Source organism: Cheilinus undulatus, linkage group 8 (assembly GCF_018320785.1).
Source record: "Cheilinus undulatus linkage group 8, ASM1832078v1, whole genome shotgun sequence".
NCBI classification, from domain to species: domain Eukaryota; kingdom Metazoa; phylum Chordata; class Actinopteri; order Labriformes; family Labridae; genus Cheilinus; species Cheilinus undulatus.
This window is the reverse complement of record NC_054872.1, coordinates 43,656,927-43,684,124: the sequence shown is the minus strand read 5'-3', so window position 1 is coordinate 43,684,124 and position 27,198 is coordinate 43,656,927. Positions and strand designations below refer to the sequence as shown.

General features: G+C 38.8%; 1 protein-coding gene across 3 annotated transcripts in view; it reads right to left on the bottom strand.

Annotated features, from left to right (window-relative positions):
- The window catches only part of LOC121513441 (inactive phospholipase C-like protein 2), an 88,518-nt gene that overhangs the window by 11,829 nt on the left and 49,491 nt on the right, over positions 1 to 27,198 (bottom strand). For 2 of the 3 annotated variants that reach the window (XM_041793204.1, XM_041793205.1), the window contains 3 exons: positions 24,902 to 24,977; positions 11,607 to 11,716; positions 556 to 6,667 (listed from right to left, as the gene is read on the bottom strand). In XM_041793204.1, coding sequence (XP_041649138.1) covers positions 6,464 to 6,667; positions 11,607 to 11,716; positions 24,902 to 24,977 — 390 coding nt within the window. In that variant the 3' untranslated portion in view covers positions 556 to 6,463. Of the gene's footprint in view, positions 1 to 555; positions 6,668 to 11,606; positions 11,717 to 24,901; positions 24,978 to 27,198 lie in introns of those variants that run through there. The other variant, XR_005992206.1, reaches the window with a different exon arrangement.

Below are 27,198 nucleotides of genomic sequence, written 5' to 3'. Positions count from 1 at the left end.
GGAGAGCAGCAGCAAGAGCAGCTTTGATTTCTTGATAAGAAACCAATATTCAGGTCTGTAGGAGACAGAAACTTGAGGCAAAAGAAAAACAGATGAAATATTCCTTTGACCCAGGAGTGACATTTTACCCTCGAGCCATTTTCTTTTGCTCTCAATAAGAACAAGCGGAAGAGATGAAATGATTCAGTGAGACTCTGGAATGTGAATTGCTCCCATAGCTGTGTACGACGAGGGAAAACAGGGAGTAAGAGCGGCACTGACCGGAGCGGGAAGGTCAGTCGACGTTTTTCAGCCTGCGGGGAGGAGAAGGGAGGCCGAGTGAAGCATCGACCACTCTGCTGCAGGGGAGCACAGAGCTCATCAGCGGGCAGGAAGAGAGCAGGAGATGGGATTTCACAGATGTTACTGCGGTTTGAATGAATGGACTGGAGAAAATAGGAGGAAGCTGCTGGGGTGACCAGAGCGAAATCTGTCAGTCATACAGGAAGTGAAGTAATGAAAAATAAAGCTGAATTACACACGACATCGCAGACAGAAAAAATATCCAACGTTTTTTTATTCAGAGGTGTTTTTTTTCTTTTTCTTGGACTTGACAGATTAAGAGATGAGACAGGATTACAGTTGAAATGCTGCTTTTTTCATCCTCTCAACAACGGCACGGCACTGAAATTCAGAGACAACTTCATAATGTTCTGTGGTGTGATCAGCAGGAGGTGTAGACAGATTTTAAACAGAAGAGAACACTGAAATAAAAAGTAGACAAACATTTAAGAATCGCTTCATTTAACAGTCCAAATAGCTGCATCAGGAGAAGAATTACTGCAGGTCTACCAGCTCCTAAATGGATTTGATAACTGATTTCTTGCTGGTGATCAGTATTTGACTTAGAGTCAAGCACATGAATTAAATATCCTTCTTCATATTATAAAGCAAGACATAATGCAAAGTTTCTTTTTAAGGTTATTATGCATGGACTGTAGACTCTATATTAAGATGGACAGGGTTACCAGGAGTGAAGCCAAAATATATAAAGCTTTCCCTGCTAACTAGCTGCAGAAACGGCAATACATTTGACCTTCTCTCCTATGTTAACAGATGGGCCAAACTAAGTTAAAATACATGTCAAATACATGTTTGACAATGCAAGATTTTGGCCTGCTTGTAAAAATTATGCAGAACTATGTCTGTGGATTCATCAGTGATTCTCACGAAGAAAGTACTTCGGTTGCCAACCCAAGTGACTTTGCAGAACATTTAGTCTTTTTGTACTGTGCAGAACTTTTGGGCATTTTTGGGCCAACATCAGGATCGACACAACCCAGGTCATGCTCTGGATGTCCTTGCATATTAGCAGGGGCATGGGAAAATTAACTCCTGTAGAGTGGTGAACAGGGTGGATGGGGCATGTGAAAATGGCAAGACTGTCATCAGGCATCTTTGAAAGCTCCAATCCACATGGTCTGTGGTGAACCCTAAAAAGGTCTGAACAAATCAATGTCATTTGAGGAGAATGAGGTGGAAGCTACAGGTGGGGTTAAGGTGCACTGTGAGCCGTTAGCAATAGCTGCCTCCAGCGTAGCAATTAGCTTGGATGTAGCTATAGTATAGTGGCAGTTTTATCAGAACTGGACTGCAATTCTTTATTAAATAAAGAGCAGGAACAGCACAAAAAGCTTTTCATGATAGAAAAAGGCTTTCTGCTGACCTGTTTTGGCATGAGTTTGCAGTCACTAAAGTGGGCGGTTTAGTTGTACCGTGAGCCGAGGTATAATGCTACCGCCATGGTAGCAGGAAGCTCAGATGTAGCTATACAAAAGTGTCAGGTTAGTCAGACCTTGACCACATTTCTTTATTGAAACAAGAGCCACACTGAAAGCTTCTCTTAGCAGAGATGTTTTAGCAAATCTCCAAATAGGTGTCAACATGAATTTTAGCCACAGACAAGCTTTGCCATTCAAACACTACGTTAGCGCTAGCCTGAATAGTTAAGGTTAGCTTTGGATCTGGGCATGTCTACTGCCTGATTTTGTCTTTTCACTCTGATTAGCCGGTAATGAATGTCACAGACTTAATGTTTGTTTGTTCACCTTCTGAGAATTTTGAAAGTCCTTCCTTAACACTTGAAGTGGGAGGTGTGAAATGTATCCATAATAAGAAACAGTCTATCAGGCTTTGTGTCTCCGTGCTGACAAAGCCCTGTCATTCTTCGTAAGTTTTACCTTACTAAACCTCCTTACAAGTGGCTTAATTCAGTGTACTGTTAAAAAAAATCGAGCCGTATTCTTGGCCAAGACATGCATCTCACATGTATGGTCTGAAACTGCCCTAATGCAGAAAAGAGCAGGGGTAATGTCAAGATGGATAGCTCTTGCCAAATGAGACTACTGGATTACTGAAGTAGAGAAACAATAGCATTCTAAGTGAATTTAGATATCTGATTTGCTGTGGATTTTAGGGATTCTCTGATGTTTGATCACCGTGTTAAATGTGTGCTGAGGGTGGTGTGGTGTTCCCAGATCCAATCTGGCTTCAAATTACATCAAAATGTCTGTGATTTCCATTTAGGTGCTTTGGCTTCACTTTTGTACAACAGAGGGAAATGGAGGTGCACTGTCCATGCTAATATGCAGTCATAGGTACAGGCTTAAAGTAGGTCTTTCCCATGCAAATGCTACCATGTTTGTTGTTTAAAAATTATCTCTTCCGTACAGGGCTGAACAAGGATCATTGCAGTTTTGTGGATACTGTTTCAGGCAGCTAAAGTACACAGCTGCTGACAATATCAAAATGCTCACTTCTGGCTGCACCAGAAGGGCATAAATGCAAGCATTTACATGAAAAGCCACAAATTCATTACTTGTTTAAAGAAAAAAAAATCTTTTTTGTTGTTTAGTTCTACTTTTGCAAGACATGCAATGAGTTGCAAAAGTATAAGGCAGTGCTAGCTAGTTATTGCAGTCTCAATAAATTCGACTCTCATAAATGTTTTATAGTTCTACATTGGTCAGGATGGTTTTGGTAATGTGTAATTTATGGTCATATAGAGGCTGCTTTTTGCTTTGTTGTGAACTCATGATGATTTTTATTGACTTAAACTGAACGGTGTTTGTACTATTTGGTCTAGTCTTGTTTATATCAACTTTATGGGAAAATATTTGAGCACTTCTCAGAACAATTCAATAAAAGTCAACACAACCATAAACTGCAGCCTCCAAATGATCTTAAAATCAGATAAAAGGTCTTTAGAGTTGCTCTGATGAACACTAAACATTATGACTGGCCTGAGAAAACATTCACTGCGGAGATGTTGAATTAAGTGTACTTAGTTAAGAAGTTATTAACCGTAGCTCATGCTAAGAAAGCAAATGTCATGTACTGATAATTGTAAGCATCCTTTTTAAGCATCTATTGAGTTTAACTTTCCTGCAAAAACTCAAGGGCACAATTATGGACTGTTAAATGAAGAGGAAATGAGGGCACTACTGAAGCAGTGTGTTAGGAAGGCAACTTAAACACAAAAAGGCTTCTCTCACTTCAAACCCATCCACTGATGCTGTAGATTTTAGTAGCTGTAATGAAGCACAGTTAAATCACAGGAACTTTCTGGATGAATTGCTGTCACAAGGAATGGTTATGATGTTATTATTACTCTGAAGTTCATCTCCATGTCAACCATCTCTCCAGACCTGAGTTTAAATTCTTACAAAGGGTTATAATCGGAGTGTTGGGACTCGCTCGACTTGTCTGGAAACCACTCGAGCTGTAAGAAATCTGCTGCTCAGCGGTTACTCAGACAACATCTCAAAACACTGAAAATGGGAGCTGCACGCTGAACTGTGCATGATGAATCACAGCAAAGCTCATGAGACGGTGCAACAAGGCTTTAAATGTTTAGAAGCTCAGACAGCACAGAAAAATGAACCCAGAGTCTTTGTTTTTGTACATGACCTCCCTTTCAAATTCTGCAAGCCAGACACATCACTCAAGTTTCTTTGGTGATGTATTCAGTCAATATTCTACGGTGGCCCTGAAGGTCAACTGCAAAAACATTCCACTGAAACCCAAAAATGTTCTTTGGAAAAGAAAAATCATTTATAAAACACTCAAAAATATATCAAGATACACAAAAAATATTTGAATGCAAAATTATTTAATAGAACGCAAAAACATTTCTTGAAACAATTTTTTTTAATTAAAAAAAATGCAAAAATATTTTAGAAAAAAAGCAAAAAAATAATTTGCAATATGCATGTTTCCTTACACATGAAAATTATTAGTAAAACTCAAGATATTACACAATGCAAAAATACTTAACAGAGTGCTTAAAGTGTAACTCACAAAAAGCTTAAATAGTTCTTGACAAAAAAAAAAATCAGTTTGTATAAACAAAAAATATTTCACTTAAAAAAATGGAACTTGAAATATTTCACTGACCAAAAATGTCTAATTTAATGCAATGGAAGTGTCACAAAGTGCACAAAAATCTCAGGGGGAAAAAAAATGGAACAAAAACATTTTGTAAAACAAACATTTTTTTTTATCAAAATCAGGAGCAAAACTTTAAACAAAAAAACATATCATGAAACCCAGAAATATTTTATTGAATTAGAAACATTTTGTGAAACACAGTAGCTTTTTCATTTAAAAAACATTTTGTGAAATGCGGAAACTAATTAAACTTTTAAACTTAACAACAGTAAATATTTAATAAATAAAAGCATTTCGCGTAGCACAAAGCTTTTTAATTTAACAGCATTTTTCAAAGCGCATAAGCTTTTTTCAATTCTTTAACTTTGTGAATTGCTGAAACTGTATTGAAAATTTTGTGAAACACAAACAGAAATAAAAAAATATAAACACGGAAACTTAATTAAATGCACAAACATTTTGTTAAATTAAAAAAAACTAAAAAACAACAACTTAACATTTAAAAAACAATCCTGAAAAGCATAGCAATTTAAATTTCTCTTTTTTTGTTTTGTTTCATGTTTTTGCTTTTCACTGAATTTTTTCAGGTTTCTAAGTTTTACTGAATTCATTTTGCAGTACCTGAAATGTTTTTTTTGCAAATGGTTTGGCAGTTGACCTTCAGGGCCACTTTTACTGAACTAAACAAGCAGAGCTGAAAAACAGTCGACTCAGTTGGTGGCACACCTGGAGAAAAATGTGGCAATTGTCATGGTTTGTCAACTTCAATAAGAAACCATGAAATGAGTTTTAGCAGACTTTAATTTGTTAAACTTAATCTCTTTAACACCCTGAAGTGGGAGGACCATGCCCCAAAAACAAAGGCTTAAAAATATCCCAAAATTAAAAGCTTCAATATGAAAATTTGTCAAAGTCCAAACAGTTTTATGAGTGTTTGTTTCTGACACTCAGTTGTGGTTCCTTCTCATGCAGTTGCTGGTTGGGATTTTAGAGAATCTGTTGTAATTTGCACCACAAACGGCACGAATACATTCTATTTTTAGTCCTTCTGTCTCCACATGTAAAAGCTTTCCATGGGGAAAACTGAGGTCACTTCCTCTCTGAACAACCCTTTTTTTTATCAGATATCTACAGACAAATAGAACTTTTTGTTTTTCAACACACTTTCATATATCTTTTTTATAAAATAAATCTTATATTTCCAAGTATACAATAATAAAATGATGCACTCTGCAGAAAAAAAGGTAACAGGAAACTCCATATATACACATATTATACTATTTTGGCAGACGAGAACATGGATGAGTTCAGTATTGTAAACAGCTCTTTACTCAGGATGACATTGTCCCCGTCTTCTTCCGTTCCCTCCACATTTCTTCCTGTCCTGTTACATTCATAACTCCAAAAAATTGTGCTTTAAGAAATCTCTTGCAACAATCCAAGGCTCTGCTTCTTTTAGTCTTTATTTAAAACCCAGGTCTTCTGAGTAGAAGTGAATGTTTCTGAACTACGTCTCATGCCATCATGTGGCTGATAGTTTGCTCTTCTCACCCAGGAAATGAGGACAGGGGTGATGAGAGGAACAAAAGTGGTAAGACAAATAAATGTACAAGGAGTTTGGATGAATAATTATCTGAGCTTTTCAGGTAGAATTTGTTCCCCACTCAGAAAATTCTCAGCCACATAATAGATATCCCTTTTGTTTTGCTTATGCTGGATGTAAAGATTTGATGTGATGCAATTCCTATGCAGTATCAGATGTGTTTAAAAAAACTTCAGTGCAGCTCCGGAACGTTTTAAGACTCAAAAATGATGACAGAAATTCTCCAGATTTCTCTGAACTCTGGTTGAATTCTGTCCCGGAGCAGGGGGGTGGATTTTGATGCTTACAAGGCAGACGTCTGAGAGGCTACAGCTGTGCTTGGGCTGCAGGAATGGACACGATGGAATGTGGAAAACATGGCGTGCATGGCGATGTCGGTGCCATGGTACAGACACAGCAGGTTCTGGGATCTGAGAGTAGGATTGTGGGTCTTTAGTTTTCCTCATCAGTGAGCTCGTCTTCAGCTATGGCCTTCTCAGGAATGGCCTCCAGGCTGCGTCTGCCTTTAGACTCCGAGCCGGAGGAGCCACCCACCGATCCGCCTCTACTCAGGTTACAGGTGAGCGCGGCGTAGTGGATCTGCTTGAGGCTTTCCTGGACTTCAGACCTGGCATGTTTTAGAAGATCAGCCTGACCCTGGGGGGGGGGGGGGGGGATCAAAGTGTTAGAGCAATGACTGCAGTGCGTAAGACATGAAAGAGAGCTGGAGGAGCATGAGCAGTGGTAGTTTAACATCCCCATGTCTGGTCCAAGGTTGCCATGACACCTGAATTTTAAACTTTAAAATCATACTGGTAAAAATCAAAGTGTCCTGACACAAGGGATGTCTGCAGGGACTCAGTGTGGCTTCATCTAACTGGACATACAGTGCTTAACAAATTTATTAGACCACCACCCAAAGTAAGGTTTATGCCACAGCTGCCCTAAATTAACAGCATTGGTAATTACCAAAATCATTTTTTATGTTTCTGCAATGGTTAATACACCAATATGTAGAAGCTCTTTAACCCAAATGATATTTTTAATGCTAAAATATAATTATTGTTGTTATCCATGAATTTTCAAATTTACTGATTTACAAAAAACTGAAAAAATAGTAAAGCACATTATTATTTCTTGATTAATGTGTCAAATTATAGTTATTTACTTGCACTCCTGCACAGAAAAATGAGTTTTAGTGGTTGAATGTTATGCTTGATTAATTGCTGACTTCTCAGAGAAGCCCAGTGAGCCGGCTCAAATTTGGGTATAAAAAGGTGAATTTAGTTTGAAATTCCTCATTCCTGTTCAAAATAGTAAAACGTGGAGAGCTCACTGAAAATGAAAAAGTCCGCATTAAAGCACTTCATGATGCAGCTGTGGCATAAACCTTACTTTGGGTGGTGGTCTAATAAATATGTTAAACACTGTACTTGGTAAGAAAATAAGAACTGAGGAAAGGATAAATGGTACACAGAGGTGAAACTTCTCTGGCTTTATGAGCCTAGCACAGACACAACAACTGCTTTACGAAAGCTATGGTAACACTCAAAGGACAGATCACTCAAAGGCAAAGATAGGGATAGGTTAGATAGGGAAGATACAGAATGTCTCTGTGGTGGTGAGGTGGGCAGTGAGAGCTAGCATGGAGGGCGGTAGCTCTGGGACACTGTAGATACCATAGTTGTCAAGTGGGAGCCCTCCTTCATCAGTCGCATTCAGGTAGTCCCATAATACCTCCAGAGGTCTTAAAAGCAAAGTGCTGACCATCAGTCTGCACGGGTGACTTGAGGGTCACCATTAAGGGTTTCTTTGCTGATTCATAATTTTTTTCAGTAAGGCACAAGTATCTTATTTTAACTTAAAGCCACACCAGTATGTTTAGTGGGGTACAGAAATATGCTGCCCTCTCCACTCTCTCTTGCGCTTGTCCTTCACCACACAGAGACAGTGCAAACTCATGTGTTTGGAAAAGTGGATGCAGCATTTTTCAATGATATAATTCTGAATTGTAGCTTGCTTCTGCTGGATTCTGAAATGCTGGCTTCCCCAGCTTCAAGCACTGTAATAAATCAACCCCTTAATCATCATTTTCTTATCAACAAAGAAAATAAAGTGGGTTTAATAAACCACAGAACAGCCTAAATGAACCAATTATGGGGTGCTGAGGTGGTTCTCCTCATGTCAGATTAGTCGATAAAAAAGATTTCTGACCCTCGGGGAGCAGAGCAGAAATGGGGAGAAGACTGAAAATAAAGCATTTATTATAGGAGCAGCAGTCTACCTTCATGTACTTTTGCTTTTCATGTTTGCCCACAGCATATCTGAATTTTATTCTAAATCACGTTTTTGTGCACTATTGTGATTATAAAACTGACAAAGATGAGGGATCTGATGGGCAAACACTCATAATCACAGACTGGTTATTAAGACTCAGCTAAATCTGCTTGATTGACAATCTCTGAAACATCTGTATTATCACTCCTCTTATTTCAGCTGTTCTGTCTACTGCACCGGCTGCCAAAAATTTAACTTACTGGGCATATTCTCTAACCCTCTGCCATGTATGGATAAAACTGTATGGACCATGTACACAGAGAGCAGACATCTAAATGATGAAGAGCTGTCTCTGTTGATGTAGAGAAACTATTTGAACCAAGTTCAAAGTCTTGTTGGACTGCAGCCATTCTTTAATCTTAAAGACCTTTACATCGATGACTTGATGCTCTTTTAATGATCATCAAAAGCTCACAAGACTGTTTACGTTGTACGCCTGCCAACAGTGAGATCTATATAAGCGCGGCTGCAGTTTAAACATGGACACAATATGCAGCACACACAATTAATAACACAAGCTCGCCCCACTCTACTGCCTGGGGACAAAATAAATATGTTATAACTGAGCTACTCGTGAGGTAATCTTAATTAACACGTGAAAATACAAATAAATATTCAGCAGGATATTCCACCATGTTTGTGGTGGAGGTAGAACTAAAATGTGGGATAAATACGAGAAGTGCAGAGTGACTGAGACTTGGTTCACTAATGACTCCAAACTAAGCATCACGTTAACTCACTGAAATTCATTATTCAAAACATCAAACATGAACTGTAGGACTCTATTACAGATTTTTCTATGGATCCAATATCTGTGAAATACAAAAATGTTGAAATTAAATAATTAATACACTAATAAGATAAAGAATGAATTGTAACCAAATGCAAAGACTGGTTTCCATTTTCAGTCATGTATACTGGTGCAGTACAGAAGCAGAGAACACATTAGCCGTGTTTCTATCAGGGGGTCCGGTTTGATTCAGTTCGGTTTGGTATGGTTTGGTACCCTAAACCCCCAAATAGGTCGCGTTTCCACAGACACCTGTGCTCTCACTTGGGTGGGTGGGGCTGTGAAAGCATGCACGTAAAGTCACAGACAGTGCGAGTCAGCTGTTCCAGCTGCTGAGTTATATAAAGGATGAATGACAGAAATCAGTTGGGAATAAGCAGTAAACAGCTTTATTTCAGCTGAAAGTGCTTTTAAAAAAATAACTACATCTTAATGATGTTAACCGCTGTCGGTAAAGTTCCTCAGCTGATCGAATATGTGTACAGAGATGGTTTGAGTCATAACACTACATTAATATGTGAATATATCTAGTCTAGAACTGTTTATACCACAAAATATGAAAGTTTACAGCTGTACTGTGAGAATTTGCCGCATTGAAAATAAAGTAAAAGTTCAGCCGGTGTTAAAATCAAACTAGATTAAGTCAGAAATCCGGGGTGCGTTGATCTCGTTTAAAAGTAGTCTGCATCCTGAAGTTTTACGAGCCCATTCAACAACCACAGAGCGATGTTTTCACAGGTTATCTAACATAAGATGTAGATTAATAACTAGTTACAGATGAGAATGAACTGTTCAAAGGCTTCGTATTCACAAAACTTCTGCATTAATTTAGTTTCTCATCCATCGAGGATGGATCAGGCTGATGTGAGCCTTCAGGTCGAGTCCAAATATTTCCCATTTAGGCAGATATTGGTCCATTTTTCTCCCGTTTCCGCCCGTTTCTCACAGCAGACTTCGGTCTTTGAAGCCCAGAGGTGTGCAGCAGAGTCGCGCGCTGACGTCATGTCAGTGCAGCCCCTATTGTTGTATGTGTAGCTCCACCTTTATGTACGGTTAGGTAAGATTGGCACCCCTTCGGAAGGGTGCCGAAAAGTGGGACAGTACAGGTCGGTTTTTTGGGACCCTTTCTCTATGGAAACGCCAAAAAAAGTGTGCCGTACCGCACCGAACTGAGCCGGACCGCTCGGTGGAAACGACCTAATTATCATGATGTCATGATGGTTTCTAACGACTTACCACATCAAGAGCAGGTTGCATGCTTGGCTCTCAAAACTCAAAACTTTTTTTTCTGCATGTTGAAAAATTTAAATCTAGACTTCCTTTCAGAGCTACAACTTCATTACTTGTATGTCTTATTAAAGCAGCAATACAAATTGTGTTACTCCCTGATTATTTGAGGGATGTTGGAAATTACAAGAAAAACCTTGTTTTGATACATTAATGTCTAACAGAGTGAGCAGGACTCCAACATTGGTTACTGTAGCTGGTCTTTTTTTTTTTTTTGGTCTTTTTGGAAATCAATCATATAAAACAAAATATTGGTTTGGAAGTAATTGTATCAGGTTTTAATTCTTCTGCTTAGAATAGCAGCAGCATCTTTTGGGATTTAAGGGGCTGTGTCCACAGCAACAGTTAACTCTTTAGCTCATAAAAATAAGCTAACTTGCTTTCATTTAAATTGATATTTCTTAAAAGCACTTAACTAACCTGTGACTACTCATATTAAAGTGAGCATTTCCACTGATGGTGAAGACATCCATTTACTGCATGTGCCATCTTCATATTTGCACTCTTCACTGTGGCATTCAATTTTACATCTTTTATCCTTTTTTCATTGCTGTTTTTCTCTCATTTCTCTTTTTGTCCAAAGTAAACAGACTAATGCCACGTTAACCGAGCTTCTTTGTTTGGATGAATATTATTACAACTAGGCCTCAAGGGTCTGAAATTCTAGCAGCATCCCTACCAACAACCTATTTTTCTTTGTAACAGGGGCTATTTCTATAGAGAAATAGCTGACAGCTGCTATGTGCAATTGGCCAATCAGAATCAAGTTTTTAAAATATCCATCTAATAAACATTTGAATGAGTGTTATACATTAGTGGTGAGAGTTAATCAAAACACACTACACGCATCCATAAACACTCAATAAATCTGGCCTGTAAGGACTCACAACCTCTATGCATGGGCAATCAGTCTATTACCCGTCCCTAACTGGAGCTGTCATGTAACTAGGATAACGCTGAATCCCACTCCAGCTAATGGAAATATCCAGGAGGAAAACTGCTGGAGGGTGCTGACCCTGACCTTTGACCACCTCTGATCATCCATGTGTGTTATGGACATGTGAGAAATAGCACTCTTCAAATTGGCGTGTGCAATGTAGCAAGTACATGCAATTCAAACAGAAAAGAGTGTAGAACATGCTGGAGTTCACAGTTCACTGTTAGTCTGAATGACAGCCTTACTTTGAGTATGGTGATGTTCCATGTGAAGCTCTCCACGGCCTTGTGTAGCTTCCTGCCCTTCAGCCCCTCCTTCACGGCCAAGTCGTGGAGATTTTCATGAAACTCCATCGCTGAGAGAGGAAATAAGAGAAGCAGTCAGTGTTAATGGTTAGAAATTCATGTTGTTTTGTGAGACAAAGGAGCAACTATGAGGTGACTGGAGGAGTCTGGGAGTTGTGATTGGGTGCTAAGCCTGTTGTCACTGTGAGGAAACGCATTAGGGCAGAGACTCTGACATGTACTGCCGACATTTCACAGCCTTTGAAAGAGTACAGAGGTTCTCTGGCTGTGGAGAAGGACTCTTCTCTTCTTGCTGCAAGTCTGCAGAGTGATAATAACTGGCAGCAACTGAGAGCTGCTGTGAAGGTGTACTGCATGACAGGTCTAAAAAAAAAAAGACATCAGGTGTGATTTTTTAAAGGCTTCAAATCCCACTCCAGCCTGTGATTCCAACAGCTTTGAGTTAAGCTTCTTTTTAAAACGGACGATGGGGTGCTGTTAATATTAGGAAATAATCCTTTACAGCGCAACAAAAATTGCATTCTTGCATATGGTTACTCTTACATAAATTGAGCTTTTAGGATTATAAAGTACAGAGCAGATTTAAAGACAGATGTCCCTGGTCTCCCAGGAGCTGACCGCACCATAACCTCGTTGTTTCACTGTCCCAGGAGTCACAGTCCTGGTCGCAATGGCTGTAAATCACCTTGGCACTGTATTCCCAGTTGTCAAACTGGCCTCTGTCAACCCAGGTCAGGCAGTGTTCACCAGGAGGATGCTGAGTAGGGTTATGCTTTCTGCTTGCCAGTTGTGCTGCTAATTCTGTGGCTGCTCTCTGCAAGAATCCCCTGTGGGGGTCCTCTCTTGCCCCAGGCCTGAAATTCTCTTCCTATTGATGTAATCTAGCTTCTGTTATAACAGAGAAAACATCAATTGGTTCTTTACGCTTTAGGTACATGCTTTAACAAAGCTAACTAACAGTCAGAATAAGTTGATTAAGAGCATTAAGAGGATATCAGGGCATATTTCATCATCCATATAGTCCTATAAAAGCAATAAAGGTGTGATTTTGTAGAGTAATAATTGATGCTTGCCCCCCTGAAGCACTCAAATAATCAAGGTTATGATATTTGACCCTGATCTTGATGCAACCAAAGGCCACAATGTCAATGATATCAGTTTAAGTGATTTCAGCTTTAAGTAAGGTGTTCTATGACTTGGTTGTAGCTTCAAATTTTTCACTTTGTGCAATATTTTTTGGAGAAAAAACTCGATATCCAAACCTTGTGGCTAACTGACATTATAAAATGACTCAAATATATTCAATTAATTTCCTTGACTGATTGATCTGGAAACGATTACTATGCACCTGTGGTTAATACTCTGGTGTCTGCAGCTGAGAGAGGCACTGTGTGTTGTGTAGTATAATAATATTGGCTAACTGAATTGCCAGCCAGCAAACTTAAGCACATCAGCACTGTGAATTTAATCTGAATGCAGCACCTTCACCTGTCTGTGTAGAAAGTGTCTCCTTGACTTCATCTGCTGCTGCAGGTATGACATCCTTTTCCTCCAATTAAGCCACCATTGTGAAATTCCACTAAACTTTTTGGTGAGTCTCAATAGTTACATAAGTAATTCAATATTGAAATCAGTGTTGAAATTCACTTTGAAATGGGATCAAAGCTATTTAGCCAGCTTAACAGTGTAACACAACATCACAATGTGATATATAGAACACAATAAAAACTGTTTTTCGAGGTGAAATGTGTCACTGCAATATAAAATTACTGCAATAGATGGATAATGCAACTGAGTCAATGTTATGAGGCTTATTGCCTTTACTTATCAGATCACCACTGTTTAGCCAGTTGAAGAGACTTGATATTATTTCAGTTTATTAGTGTTAATCCAAATAAATTAACAAATAATAGATGAATGAATAATCTTACTTATAACTTACTGTAGGACACTTGGAGCTCCACTGAAGGATTTTTTACCTGAGCTGAATAAGGATGACTTTTAAGCCTCTGTCTATCGAGTTCTTTGGAGAGTTAGTTTTGACTTCATGTGTAATCCATGAGTCATTTAAAATCAATATATCAATATTCTTAATACTATTTACAAAGTCTGGGTTTGCTGATTTAAAACCAAAGGCTGAAGAAGACAAACCTTGGCTTTTCTAAGTACTGATAAAAAAAAAAGATGTGTTTCTTTTCTTGTCCTAAGTAATCTGTTCCACTAAAAGATATTTAATTTACAAACAAAAGACAGTTAAATTCAGATTGTTTTATAATATGATTCTAGAATCATATAGCATGATCTAGTCCCTTTTTCATTTTTGGACCATGTATTAACTAAATAGTTTAATGCATATTGATGACATAATGTCTCTTTTCTGGCTGGAATTTTGTTTATTGGATGGAGGCCTGCTTTTCTTGACCCAGGAAAAGATGTGGATGAAGGGTAAATTGTACAGGGGTAGGTCCAGGGTGTTGCGGAGGAGGGGCTCCTAATCTATGAAGAGGGGTGGACTTCTTTTCTTTCATGACACACTAATTTGTTTGAGTATATTTTGAGGTCCCAGTACTCTACAAAGCTAGGTCAGTTGATCAACCATGAAACAAACAGCAAAAAAAAAAAAAAAAAGTGAACACATCGGCTGATTTCAAGAGCAGCCAACCAGAACTACTATCAGCAGCAGGAAAATGTGATAGGGGCATCCTTCCCCACTGCAAAAAAAGGTAGGACAGAGCTTAAGCAGCAAAGTCTCTTCACAGAACAGAGAACCCCTCCCGGTCCTTACTCAGCCTCTCAGGGGTGTTCCACCTGGTGTTTTTTAGTATTTCATAACTCAGTCATGCCACAGCTCCAACTTTCCTCAAACATTTGCTGGCATCAAATTTAAAAAGGGTCAGAAAACTAGGAATGCACCAATTATAGGCAGTATAGGCAGATACTAGCTAAAAAATGCAAGTACTGTATCGCCAGATATCAAAATTTCTGCTTATATTACATTTGATATTTTGGCCATGAATATCAACATACAGTATAAATTAGTGGGGTTTTAGGCTGGACCAACAGACCTATGTAATTAGAGATCTTTTTCTTTATTCATCCTCATTCTTTAAATTTTGAAATGTGTTTTAAGAAAAAGAAGTTTGTTTCTTTTTTCATCCTTAAACCTTAAATTATGCTAACCTTGCAAAGCAGATGGATTTGCCCATTTCCGTGTTTCTCACTGGCAAATCCATCTTGCAAAGCTCCCATCTGAACCGTTTGGGCCCGGTTAGAAAGTGACAGGACCTTTCAGCGACGAGGGGCAGTACTTTCAAGCGCAACAGAGTCGTGATGTAAACAAGCAGCAGCAAGAGCTGGTGCAGTTATGGAGGAAGAGATTAGCGTTGATGCTGCTAAAGCGCCAGTTTTATCAGAACTTGACAACATTTCTTCATTAAAAGAAGAACAAAGAACAGCAGCGAGTTGTTTTCTTTTCAAAAACTACAAAAGTCAAGTACTTACACGTCTATAGTCACCACGTTTCGCGTGCGCAGCTCAATAGCAGCTACGTCACGTGTTTTGTTGCTCTTATTGGCCCATAGAGATGTGATAGACAGAACGTTCATCCAATCACACTCCGAGTTTTTTTCAGATCCTCTGCCTTTTCTCAAACATTTCCTATTGAAGCTTTCCCAGATCGATGTGTGAAACACATCCATCTGGCGTGTCAGGTTAGGTAAATATGGCTCTTTAATCAGCATTTTTTAGAGATGCATGCAGCTTGCAAGAAATAGGTGAGACTTCTTTTCTCAAGATTCTTAGCACATGTGACGTGTATATCAGCCATGTGAGATGTGGCCCTCATGCAGGCAGTCTGAAAGCCCCGACTTGTTAACATGCAAACAAAAATGAAAATCAAGCTGTGACGAGGCTGCCACGCACCTAGTCTAAAAAGACAGCAACAAGACTGACAAGAAGATCTCCCACTACACTATCATGGTAGAACTGTGACAAATTAATTTGTTTTCTCAAAGTGTCAGTTTAAAAAGAAAGGGTGATCTTGTTACTCTTGTAAAAAAATATTTCCACAATCCACACATTGTTGCATCCATTGCAGCGGAGGTTTCATTTTTAACCAGGAACACTTTGTAGAGCATGTGTGCCCTCCACAACTCACAACTCTGAAATCAATATCTCATAGTGAAATGTGACTGAGTGGAAGGTGTAGAACGGTGGCACATCTCAACGAGGTGTTGATGGGACATCGGCAGAAACTGGTGAATTGTGAAAGAAAAAAACCAAGAGAAAGCAAAAAGGCAATATAGCTCAAAGGCAGATGAGAAAACAAGCAGCAGAGTTGAAGGGAACAGTGAGGCTGGATAAGAGGGAAAAGGACGAGCTCCGGAAACTGAGAGCAAGGCACAGAAGAGATGCAGTGTAGGCAGACAGACATGACGTTCTTTCACTGAGGATTAGCATCACGGCATTAAACAGAGGAGGGATTTGTCTCCTGAGGAGCTTTCCCACCTCCTCTCTTCTTTTTTTTTTTCTTTCTTTTGCATGACTGAGTCTGAGTAAGGACATGTTTAATGTTGAGCTGGCTGTACAGTACAGCTCTGACTCTGCAGCAACAGGCAGCACAGCCTGGAAGCTAAATAAACAAAAAAGAGAGAGATGAAGCAGAGTTCCTACTACACACAAAGCACATAACTGCGTAACACTTGTGCACTGGAAACTCCTACAGAAGGCGAACCCATTTCCGCTTGAAGCTCTAATATTAGCTAGAGTCAGCCCTGGCCCCTGTTGGTGCTGTTGCCATGGAAACGTGATGAGCACACGAGAGAGACCCCTTAATGTGAAATCACCATAATAGGTGAGGGGTTGGGCTGTTTAAGAGCCTCTTAACTGAGAAAACAAGTCTGCCACCAGATCTCAGGTGACAGATCAACCTCTTGAAAGTAACAATTTACTGACAACTGTGACACGTTTATCATCTCTGAGTGTGACATCACACCGCCACTCCTTCATCAAACCTTCACTTATTTTCCCTCCTCTTCTCCTTGAGTTGTGACATGTCACATTATTCTCTCTTCAGTTTCAGGTCTCTGTGCTGTGACTACAGAGCTGCTGCTGCTTCTGCTGTGCTGCACGTGAACCATGACTGTGCTGAAGGAGGCGCACAGCTTCCTCCATCTCTTGCTCACACTGGAGGTTGCCTAGCAACATTTCATGGAGTCTGGCAAGCAAGACAAGGGGAAGCTCATTCTCAGTGAGGCAATTCACACTGATGTCTGTGAGGTAATGCTGCAAGACAGAAACAGTACAATATTGATGCCTGGATGATCTCTACAGTATGGAGTGTCAGATCTGAGAAGCATGACCTGAAATATGCATTAATTGATGATTATTTTATCAAGATACTATTGCATAATCATATACTATATAATGTGACTTACTGAGCACAACATGACATTAAATATTGAAGAAAATATAACTACAAATAATTGATTAATGATAATGAGCACTAAAGATCTGTCTTACTGACTGCATTAATTCTCTATTTTCTTTATTAGGATCTCCATTTGCACAATCATAATTATAGGCTATCCTAGCTGGGGACCAGCACACATAAAGTTATACACACTTTCACAGTAAAAAACAATATTTTCCATTGACAATGGTTACAGTTGAGTTCATCAGCTTATAATGACTTGTGCCCTATTTGCACTGGACAAGTAAATTGTAATAATTGTGTAGGAGGTCTGTAGTTTTAATCCTGGGCGAATTAACCATGCACATACTTTATAGATTAAAACTTCCATGGCAAATTAACTGACATATATAAGCACACACTGAGGTCCACAGGTGATTCTAATCATGTGTGAATCAGCATCTCTGTAATTTCGGGTCATAATTTTATTTTTTATGGTCAGTGCAGCTTTTTCTGATCCTTTTTCTGATTGAAAAAAAAAAAATACAGGCAGCATCAGAGATCGTTCTTTCATAACACAATTTTTGATTCGAAATGAATCGTTTACCATTCAGTGGTTAGGCTGCAACAGCTGAACCACACAAGGAGGGTTGTTGTGGATGCGTACTGATCCTAAATTTATAGGGTGCAGAATATCAGCAGCAGCATCAACTGCATAAAAACTGTTAAAAGAAACAGGAGAGGGTCATATTTCACATCAGACCTATACCTTCTCATACCTATGGGAGATGCAACTTTCTCTCTCTTCCTCTGTCTGATCGGACGCAGATATGAACAGGTGAAATTTGAAATATACACAGAGGGGGAAAAACACTTAAGTGCATGTTGTCTATAGGAAACTCTGGTTTACAGTATATATAGGACACATGCAGGAAATGTCACCTGTAGAACGCAATGTGCACAACATTGCATTTTTTTTGTACGAATTTTATAATTAAATAAATGCTCTTTCATTGCAACAGCACCCTTATGTTTTCCTTCAGAAATGTCAGTAAATTTGACTACATCCCAGACTTTGTTTATTCTGCAAATGCACCACACCAAACACTGACATCAGGGGCTAATTCACAAATTATCAGAGGTCCACAGGTAATATTAGTCCAGTGTGAATAGTACTTAACACTGAATATTCATCAGTGGTAAGATTCAAATTTCACTTGACAGGCCTGTGATGTCTCACATTTATTGTAATGATTTGCCTGTTTTATTTTCTGTAAAGGATATTATTTGGGTGTTGTAAGCTGTTGAGTTATGGTAGTAGGTAATGTAACCTGCTGAGAGTGAGTTTCAGTGTTTAGAGCCTACAGTCGATTCAGATGACTTGTTTTGACACGTCCAAACCAAAAGATATTCAATTCACATTTATATATCCTACTGGAAAAACAAAAAATGCTTCTATTTTAGAGGCTTGAAACAGAGGCTTTGACATCATACTAATAAACAGCTGATTATCATTTTGTATTATTTGTTCAAAATTATTTGAGGCATAATATAAACCATAAATTCAAGCACACAGAGATGTAATGTATAGTTTGACAACTTAAGATAGAAGACATAAAGTTTAGGGGAAAAACAAAGAATAAAAAGGGATCAGCAACTTTGGAGAAACAAGCCAGAGTAAGCTTGATTTTAAAGGATCCAATAAGAGAAATGTCAGAGTCAGTTGGCCAAACAAATGACTCTTCACTGCTTCACTCACAATTCAGAAAGAGCCCATGACAGAGGGTTGGGGTGAGGAGTAAAGGGCATTCTTGTTCTCGTCAAAAGTATCAAAGTGCCTTTCCTTGTTTTTCTAGTGTTGCTCTGCCTTCTCAAAGACTCTGCTTACATGCAATCAAAGTACAGGCACTGTAGTGTCGCGCAACTAACTGTGTTTCAATTTTAGTGATAATTTAACTTTCTGTGATCATGGAAACAAGATAACCAAGATTAAACAATTATTGAACAATACAGTTCATTTAGTTTAAGGTACTTACATACTGTTGTGTTATTTTTCAATTTGTTTTTTTTTTTTTAACAAATTGCAACATCAATATTTTGTCCCATTCCAATGAGCAGTGCGCTTTTTCAACCATATCACTCACTTTTAATCTTTGCTGAGAAAAATGCAAAGAAAGGCTGCATGAATAGGAAAAAGTAGCATTAGAATATCATGTCTTTCTTTAATAAAAATGTTGAAATATGAAAAAACTGAGATTTATTCTAATTAAATGCAGTGAGCTTCAACAGACAATAAAATAGGACATTAACATTTATATCGTTCCACCATCATTAATACTTAAAGTCAATTTTATCTTGTATTAGAAAGCAATGCAATGTGGAATACAACTGATCTGTATCATGATGCTATGAAATAACAGAAATTAGTCATGTACTAATACTAAAGAACTCATGAGATACACTACAGCTGTAAGGAACATATATCCTGAATATATCACCACAGAGGTAATATTTGACCCCAGGTAAGTCACAATGCATGGCTCTGAAAAATTGGTTACAATATAATAGTGTAGGCCAGCTCTTATGAGTACTTGGACACACAGACAACTCACTAAGATGGAATGTGGATGCTGACTTCTTGTGAGCTAAATTGGCTAAAAGACTGCACTTTCTTAGCAGACTTCAACTGTTTTGAGTGAGTAAAAATATGACATTTGTTACCGCTGTCCTGAAAAGCATGATTCAGATATGGGTCATAGCCTGATTTGGCTCCCTCATTGTCCAGAGCAAACTAAAGATAAGGAAACTGGTGAAAAAATGCTGTATAGGTGACTGAAAAAAAAGATCGTCCCTTCATCCTACCTTGGAGAAAATTGTACTAGGACATTTGAAATGTCCTTATACAATATCTGTAGGACAAAGAAGTAAAAGTATTAATGATAATATAATGCTATAAAGCACTGGCCCACATGCTTAATGATCTCAGTAGATCCACTTTAAAAGGTTTTGTAACTTTTAAATCATAAACATTGGCTCTCTGCTTTGTATTCTGCATAATGTCACAGCAGAGCCACTCTGCAGCAATAATTTTTCACTTGGCATTTAAGAACATCTTCTGTAATGATCTTGTTAGTCTGCAGCAGGTTCAGCCATCCCGCTGACCTGAATGCTAATTTGAGTCTATGTAGGTGTAGGTTGAGGAAAGTGCCATCTATGCTCAAGCTGCAAACACCTTACAGTGTTTTCTAACAGTGTGATTGTATTATTTTTTTTTCTGAGGGAAAAGTGTGCCCTGTCTGAGCTGATGTGATGGATTATTCACAACTTTAATAGCTGTTGCTGCTGGAACGTTCCGCTTGCTGTAAAGGGGGAATTGGGTTTGTACTGACCCAGTTTCTACAAAACAGACACGTGTGAGAAAACGGCAACACTTGCACACAAATACAAACAGGCACATCAGCAACCCACGTGTTACAGTTAGACACACAAACACCGCTGGGGTAAAATTATGTCAGTTCAGGATGGGAAAGAAGTCAATGTTCAAGTTCATCAGTTTGCCATCTGTTGTGTCCCAGTTTGCATTGTTGGATGTTGAATTTTCTCCAGCTGATTTTAGATTTTTTTTACACACAACGCAGCTCTGAGACTTTGTTAGGTCTGTGAAAAGCTTTTGTTTTGTTTCACCACTATGATCTCTATTTGAGTATTGTTTAATATCAGAGAATGATTCATGCAGAGGAGAGGTTTTCCAATAATGGCTTGCCCTCACTGCTTGGTACAAAGGATAGTTGCATCACATCCTGTTGTGTTTTCAAACTCACAACACATGAAATGGGTATCATCTGACCTCAAACACAACTTCACTGCTAATGAACTCCCTTTCTGCTCACAACAGTCAGAAAAAAGGAAAAAAGCTTTCTCCTTCAGGCATAAATACTTTCAGATGAGTGATTTATTCATAAGTCCCATTGAAGATGAGTAACAGGTAGAGCAACAACTAAGTTGACAATCAATACTTGTTTATTTGCCATGTAGAACAAATATTGTGTTATATTTATGCAATGAGCAGGAACATTTGCAGATTGTTTATTTTATAATTAATTTTAAAATGACAACTGGTGGAGAAAACACAACAGTGTGGACAGATGCTGATTAGAATACATGAATCAGCAATTTCATATTAAGGTGATACATACAATGTCTGCACTGTGATCCGCCGGTGAATTGTACAGTGGAGCAAATCAACTTCTCTCTAGTCAACTGGAGCAGTTCCACTGACAATGCCCCAGCACGTCCCTGAAGTGCCACTCCGCTCCGCTTTGTTGCAGATACCCTGCAGATCTATTTTTGGCACTGGCAGATTGATCCAAACAGCTGGAAAGATGCACCAAGTATCCTGACAACTTGAAAATACAACTCAATGCACAGACTCCCGATCATAAATCAACACTGGATCAACATTACGTCTCATCCTACGGCACAAGCAAACTGTCGTCTGGAGGTCTGTGGGTCACAGGGCTACAACAGTGCCATTGATGAGGAAAAGTGAACTTTTAAGGTAGAAAGCAAAAGAACATGAAACCACAGATCCTTCACCACTAAATTACCTGGTGATGTAGGTGTGGAAAATGCGAACCCATGGTGGGGATCTCTCCTTCTCAAAACTGTTAAATGAAGTTTCTCTGCTCTCTCTATTAGCCTGTTGACTCTCCATTGGTTCTTCTCCGATGTGCTCCGGTTCATACAAATATCCTCTTGTATCCACAGTAAACAGCACATCATCATCACTTGAGTCGAAATTCTCGTGCTATCTTTGTTTTAGCTTGGTGTGGTGTTATTTTCCCTGTAGAAGCCCACAGACCCACACAGCTGATCAGAGGATATCAGTGCACAGAGGCGGAAGGAGACAAAATGCCGAAAGCTGTATCGTAAATTAGTGCCTGACACAGAGGGTTTTTTGGGAGAAATAAAGTGCTTTGTATGTTTTCGACACAGCGAACAGGTGAGCCAACATAATTTCTTGGCCCATTTTTACGTAAAAGTCATTAAACTACGCGGATAGAACGTTTACCATTTATAGCCACTACGCTGTGGATCTCTCTGAGCTTCTAATAACCACAGGAGCAACTTTCACAGAAATCAGTGGAGGCTAATGCCACTACTACAGCCAAGCACCTTATACGACTCAACTTCAAAATTCCCAAAATTCAGACCAAGGATTTGAGACAAGACAAGTTGAAACTTGCAACTACTTGCAACGTTCCACTCTGAGACGCTCTAAACACTTCCCAGTTCACACTGCTGTGATTGAAGGAGATGGAACTGGACTTCACTGAAAGATAATATAATTTTAAACTTTAACCCTTTAACTCCTGAGTCTCTGGACACGTTCTTTTTTTAACTTAAAATGGCACAGAAAGTGTCTTGTAAGTGCTTTTGCCCATTATTCCAGAGTACTTTAATATCTGGCAGTTGTGTACAATGTACTGCATGTTTAAAAAGTGTTTTTTTAACTGTTTAAATTAAAACTGAGTCTCTGGGCTCTTTTCTTATTTTAACCATAAAAGGCCCAGAAAATGTCCTGTGAGTACATGCTTTTGCCCATTTTTCCACAATACTTAGAACTTTTAATATATGTCAGTTATTTACATATTACTGCATGTTAAGTGTTTTAACAGTTTAAAATGAAGAAACACAAAAAACAGGGGAACGTCATGCTAGAATCTTAGTGGGAAAAGGAGAAATTACAGAAATAACCGCATGCTGGCTGTAAAGCACCATTTCTTAGCTTTCAGAAACTGTTTGAATTTTTCCGACAGCACAGTCATACAATTATGGTCATGTAAAGTGTGCTTCAACAGCGCGTTGTCGACGACACGCTAGGAGTAAAAGGGTTAAACAGTAAAAATCAGAACAAAGAAGTTACACCATACATATGGCAGAGTATTCATTATAAGCTTACATATTACACAGCCCTATGCATATTCTGCAGCTAAAGCTGGACCAAAGTAATAGTCAAAACAGCTTAAAAGCCTCACTGTACAGATATGAGCACCAATTTTAGCTGATCTTTTGGATGCCAATAAACAGAACATCTTCATCTCAAAGCAAACGGCATGTTATAGTAAAAGGGCTGAAGCTGGTTGAAGTGAGGGAAAGAAACAGAGAGAGACACTCCTCTCTGATGAGTCAAGACAATAGAAATTGAATATTTTATAAGTCATCCTTCAGGAAACCAATAAAGCTGAGCTGTGGTAATGGTGGTTCGCCCCCTTCCCTTCACTCTCACTTAATGTTTCCAGCAGGCCAGCACAATGATAAACTAGCCTTGGTTAGATGGTTTCATTTCCTGTAGATGTTGTTTTAGCATGAGAATTAAATGTAAACATGAAATCAACCTTATCATTAAGATGTTTCTATATACATCTAGTCAGTAAAACTTGTTACATTTAAGAAGTTTTATGAAATAAGGTAAAAAAATGCACAGTCAACACAGCAGAGGACACAGCTGTCACTAAAGCTCTGAAAGCTTCCTAGTTCAACATTTTCCCTTTCGAGTACTGTGTTTGTGTACATATTCTTGAATCCAGCAGAGCCTTTACTGATGAGATGCCAATCACAATTTTCTTTCTTCCCAGAAATACTAAAAGTTTTTTTTTTTAACCACTGAAGTGTCACAACAGGCTGGTAGCTAATGGCTGCATAAAGATTGAACTCACATGTGAGTCTTACTAGTTTAAACTGAATCAACATGGTGCTGGCTGGAGAGAGCAGATACTTCTGGTTAGACGGCAGGAAGGGATAATCATACAGTCTAAAAAGGTAACAATTTGAGAAACTAGCACTCTTGTTTATTTGCGTTGTTATTTTGGGCTACAACTGTAATATCATAGATATATAGTTTACCTCAGTGGTCAGATCCAGCTGCTATTTCAGCTATGTGTATTTATGTTTTGAAAGCATGCTTAGAAAACAAATCTTCCTAATAACAACATCTCACCTTGGTCAGACTGACTCAAACAATCCTTGGACAAGCGTTACTAAAATCAACTTGGTACAGCAATGTATTGACCAGCTGCTTTTATGGCACAGGCACTGAATATAGAATCATTATTTGCTTGAACCAACACCAGTAATCACTAGCGATATTAATGGATACTACTGTAAATTCAGTATACAAAATGCACTTTTAATATACCTTTTTTTAAAGGGTTGAATCCCATTTTGTGCTGCTAATAAGCCATTTTAAAAATACTGAGACATGAGGCATCGTGGCCCTGAGTGTAGCCAGTAACAAACTCACATGTATAGGATAAGAAATGGTTATTTTGCTATTGCAAATAGGTGTAATAATCTCTATTTAATCAAAGGTTGTCAAAATCTTTGTTGCTGTTCAAAATCAGAAAGCTAAAACAATAAAACCTCTGAATTTTTAATGATTGATAGCATAAAAACTACAAAAGAAAGGTGCATTGGAGAGGAATGAATCAAAAATTGCAAAAAAATGTTTACAATGTTTCACTGTAGACAACAGCAACATATATGGGCAGTTTACACAGCAGAATTCACTTGAAATTCTTGATTATAAAAAAAAAATAGTTGGATGCCTATGATGTCCTTTTTGTTGAGGTGTTTACCTCTCATTTTTTATTTTTATTGATAGCACATCATACGTATTTTGAAATTTCAATGTAAAGTCACCCCTAATTTCATAATTACAGATCTTATTATGTGTGGGGGATCATTTAAAAGCGTTCAGGATGTCTGATCATGACAGGAAATGCAGTTTTTTGCTCTGCTTTCTCACTATTCTACCATTTCTTACCTGCTTTTTGGGTTTGTAGAATCCTCTCATACACCCCCTCAGAGCTCTCCAGCAAAGTCTTGCCTGTCTGAATCACCTGAAAGGAGACAGACATACTGTTCATATTTTCTTTTCCACATCAGCAAAACTGGCATCCCACAATAAAGTGGGGAGCAGTCTCCGTCTGGCGGCCAGGCTCAGACACAAGCTGTTATTACAGGCGAGTTGGTGGGTGTGGTCCCTGAATTGCCTTTTTTAAAGCCAAAATTAGAGGCAAGAAGACACAAGCAATTATGGTGTTTATTAAAAGTTACGTTTTCTTCAAACTGGAACACAGTGTTGTCTTAGGGGGGAAAATGTAGCCGTCAATCCTGTTACCGTGGTTTAAAAGCATCTCTTACAAAGAAGAGTCAGATCATCAAGGTCACATAATTATTATCAGAGTAAGACCTAAACATGTGAGTCATTTGAAACAGGCTGCTACCTTGTTATCTGTGAAATTGCAGCTGTGAGAGTCTAAATTTAGCTCCTGTGGTGTTATGCTCTGCCTTAATTGAGTGCACAAACCCTGCTGACCTGCAGACTGTTAAAACTCTCATGGTGGCCTTTAAAGCGGACTCAAAGGGATCCATTTACATATTAAATCTTGAAAAAAGCCCTTTTTGGTTTCCTTATACAGTGAAAGCAGCACAGTGGTGCTTTTGGAAGTTAATGATGCATACGTAGGCTGTCACAAAAAAGTGGTAAATAACCAGTCTGAGAACAGGGTGCCTGACAGACCATCTGGATCCTTTTCTCCCATAATCTTAGTAACAGCTTAATTGTTCCATCTGAAGGGGATGACAGACTGCTTATAGCCAAATGTTGCTTTTGATTTCAATTAGAGCATGATGGATTTGTGTATGCAGCCCTGTAGTGAGTGACTTGTGCAGTATACTCCCTAAATGCATCTCAAGGTTGTGACACAAACCCAGACTGCCCTGCTCAGCTGCTAAGATGACAGAGGATAGAAAACGACTTTTTCCAAACGGTGCAAAAAAAAAAAGTGCAGGACCCAGCATCAAACCCCTGAGAAAGTGCTCTGATGCCAGCCAGCAACACAAGGGAGAAACGATGGAGGTGTCAGTGACAGTAGGGGTGTTAAATTAAAGATATATTAAAACTAGTTTCAGAGTCACATGAGATTCAGTGTAAAACAGTAACATCCTCATTTTGCTTCGGTGGGGAATTTGGTTACAGGTACAAGTTTAATCACAATGTTTTGGCTGCATGGTGATGCAGCAATTGGCACTGTTGCATCACAGTAAGAAAGTTATTGGTTTGAATCCCTGTCAGGCAGGGTCTTTCTATGTGGAGTTAGCATGTTCTCCTGCATGCATGGGTTCTCTTCAAGTACTCTGGTTTCCTCCCACGGGCCTAATATGTACTTGTAAGGTTAATTGGTGAATCTAAATTGCCCATAGGTTCGTCGTTTGTCTCTTCATGGCAGCCATGTGTTTGACTGTCGACCAGTAAATGGTGTACCCTGCCTCTCGCCCAGTGTCAGCTGGGATCAGCTCCAGAGCCCTGAACTGGATAAGAGGTATAGATAATGAATGGTAAAGATATGTTTTTTGGGGGGTCAAATCCAGAGATGCACAATATTATTAGCATAACATCAGTTGAGTCAGGACAACTTTGTCAAGAAACACACATGATTTGCAGTCATAAATTTTTCTCTTTATAAGCAGTTCTTAATTTTGCTCTCATTGCTGTTATTTATATTTGGTGGTGTGGCTGTTCTGGGATCCCCCTGCCCTTCCCTGTTCCAAAAAAAAATCACAGAGGCAGGGAGAGAAGCAGCAAAAAGGCCCAGAGCAGAGCAAGATTTAACGACAACAGAATTACACTGATTAAGTCAGAACCAGAATAAAGGAGGAGCTGGGGTGGAGGAGGGTTGCTTAAAGCGGCTTTAAGAGGGAGCAGCAAAGCATAGCCAGGCTAGAGCAGTTTAAATATGGCACAGCCATCAGCTGAACAGGGCTTGTGTAAAATCAGCTGATCTCAGTTATATGGCCCTGCTTGACTCCGTGGCCTGCCTGAACTAATGCTTTACGCTCGACTATTGGCCGATATTAGCTCAAAATTTGAAAAGATGAAAATTTCTCTCAATATTTACAACCTATATAGTGAACTTGAATATTGACAAATATTGACAGTAAATACCAGCCTTATGTAAAATAAGCTGGGGGGGGGGTGTTTAAGCAGAACCTATAATATATCAACTAAAGTCTTTTTCTTTTGTCATCCTCATCCTTAAACTTTAAAGTGTATTTTAG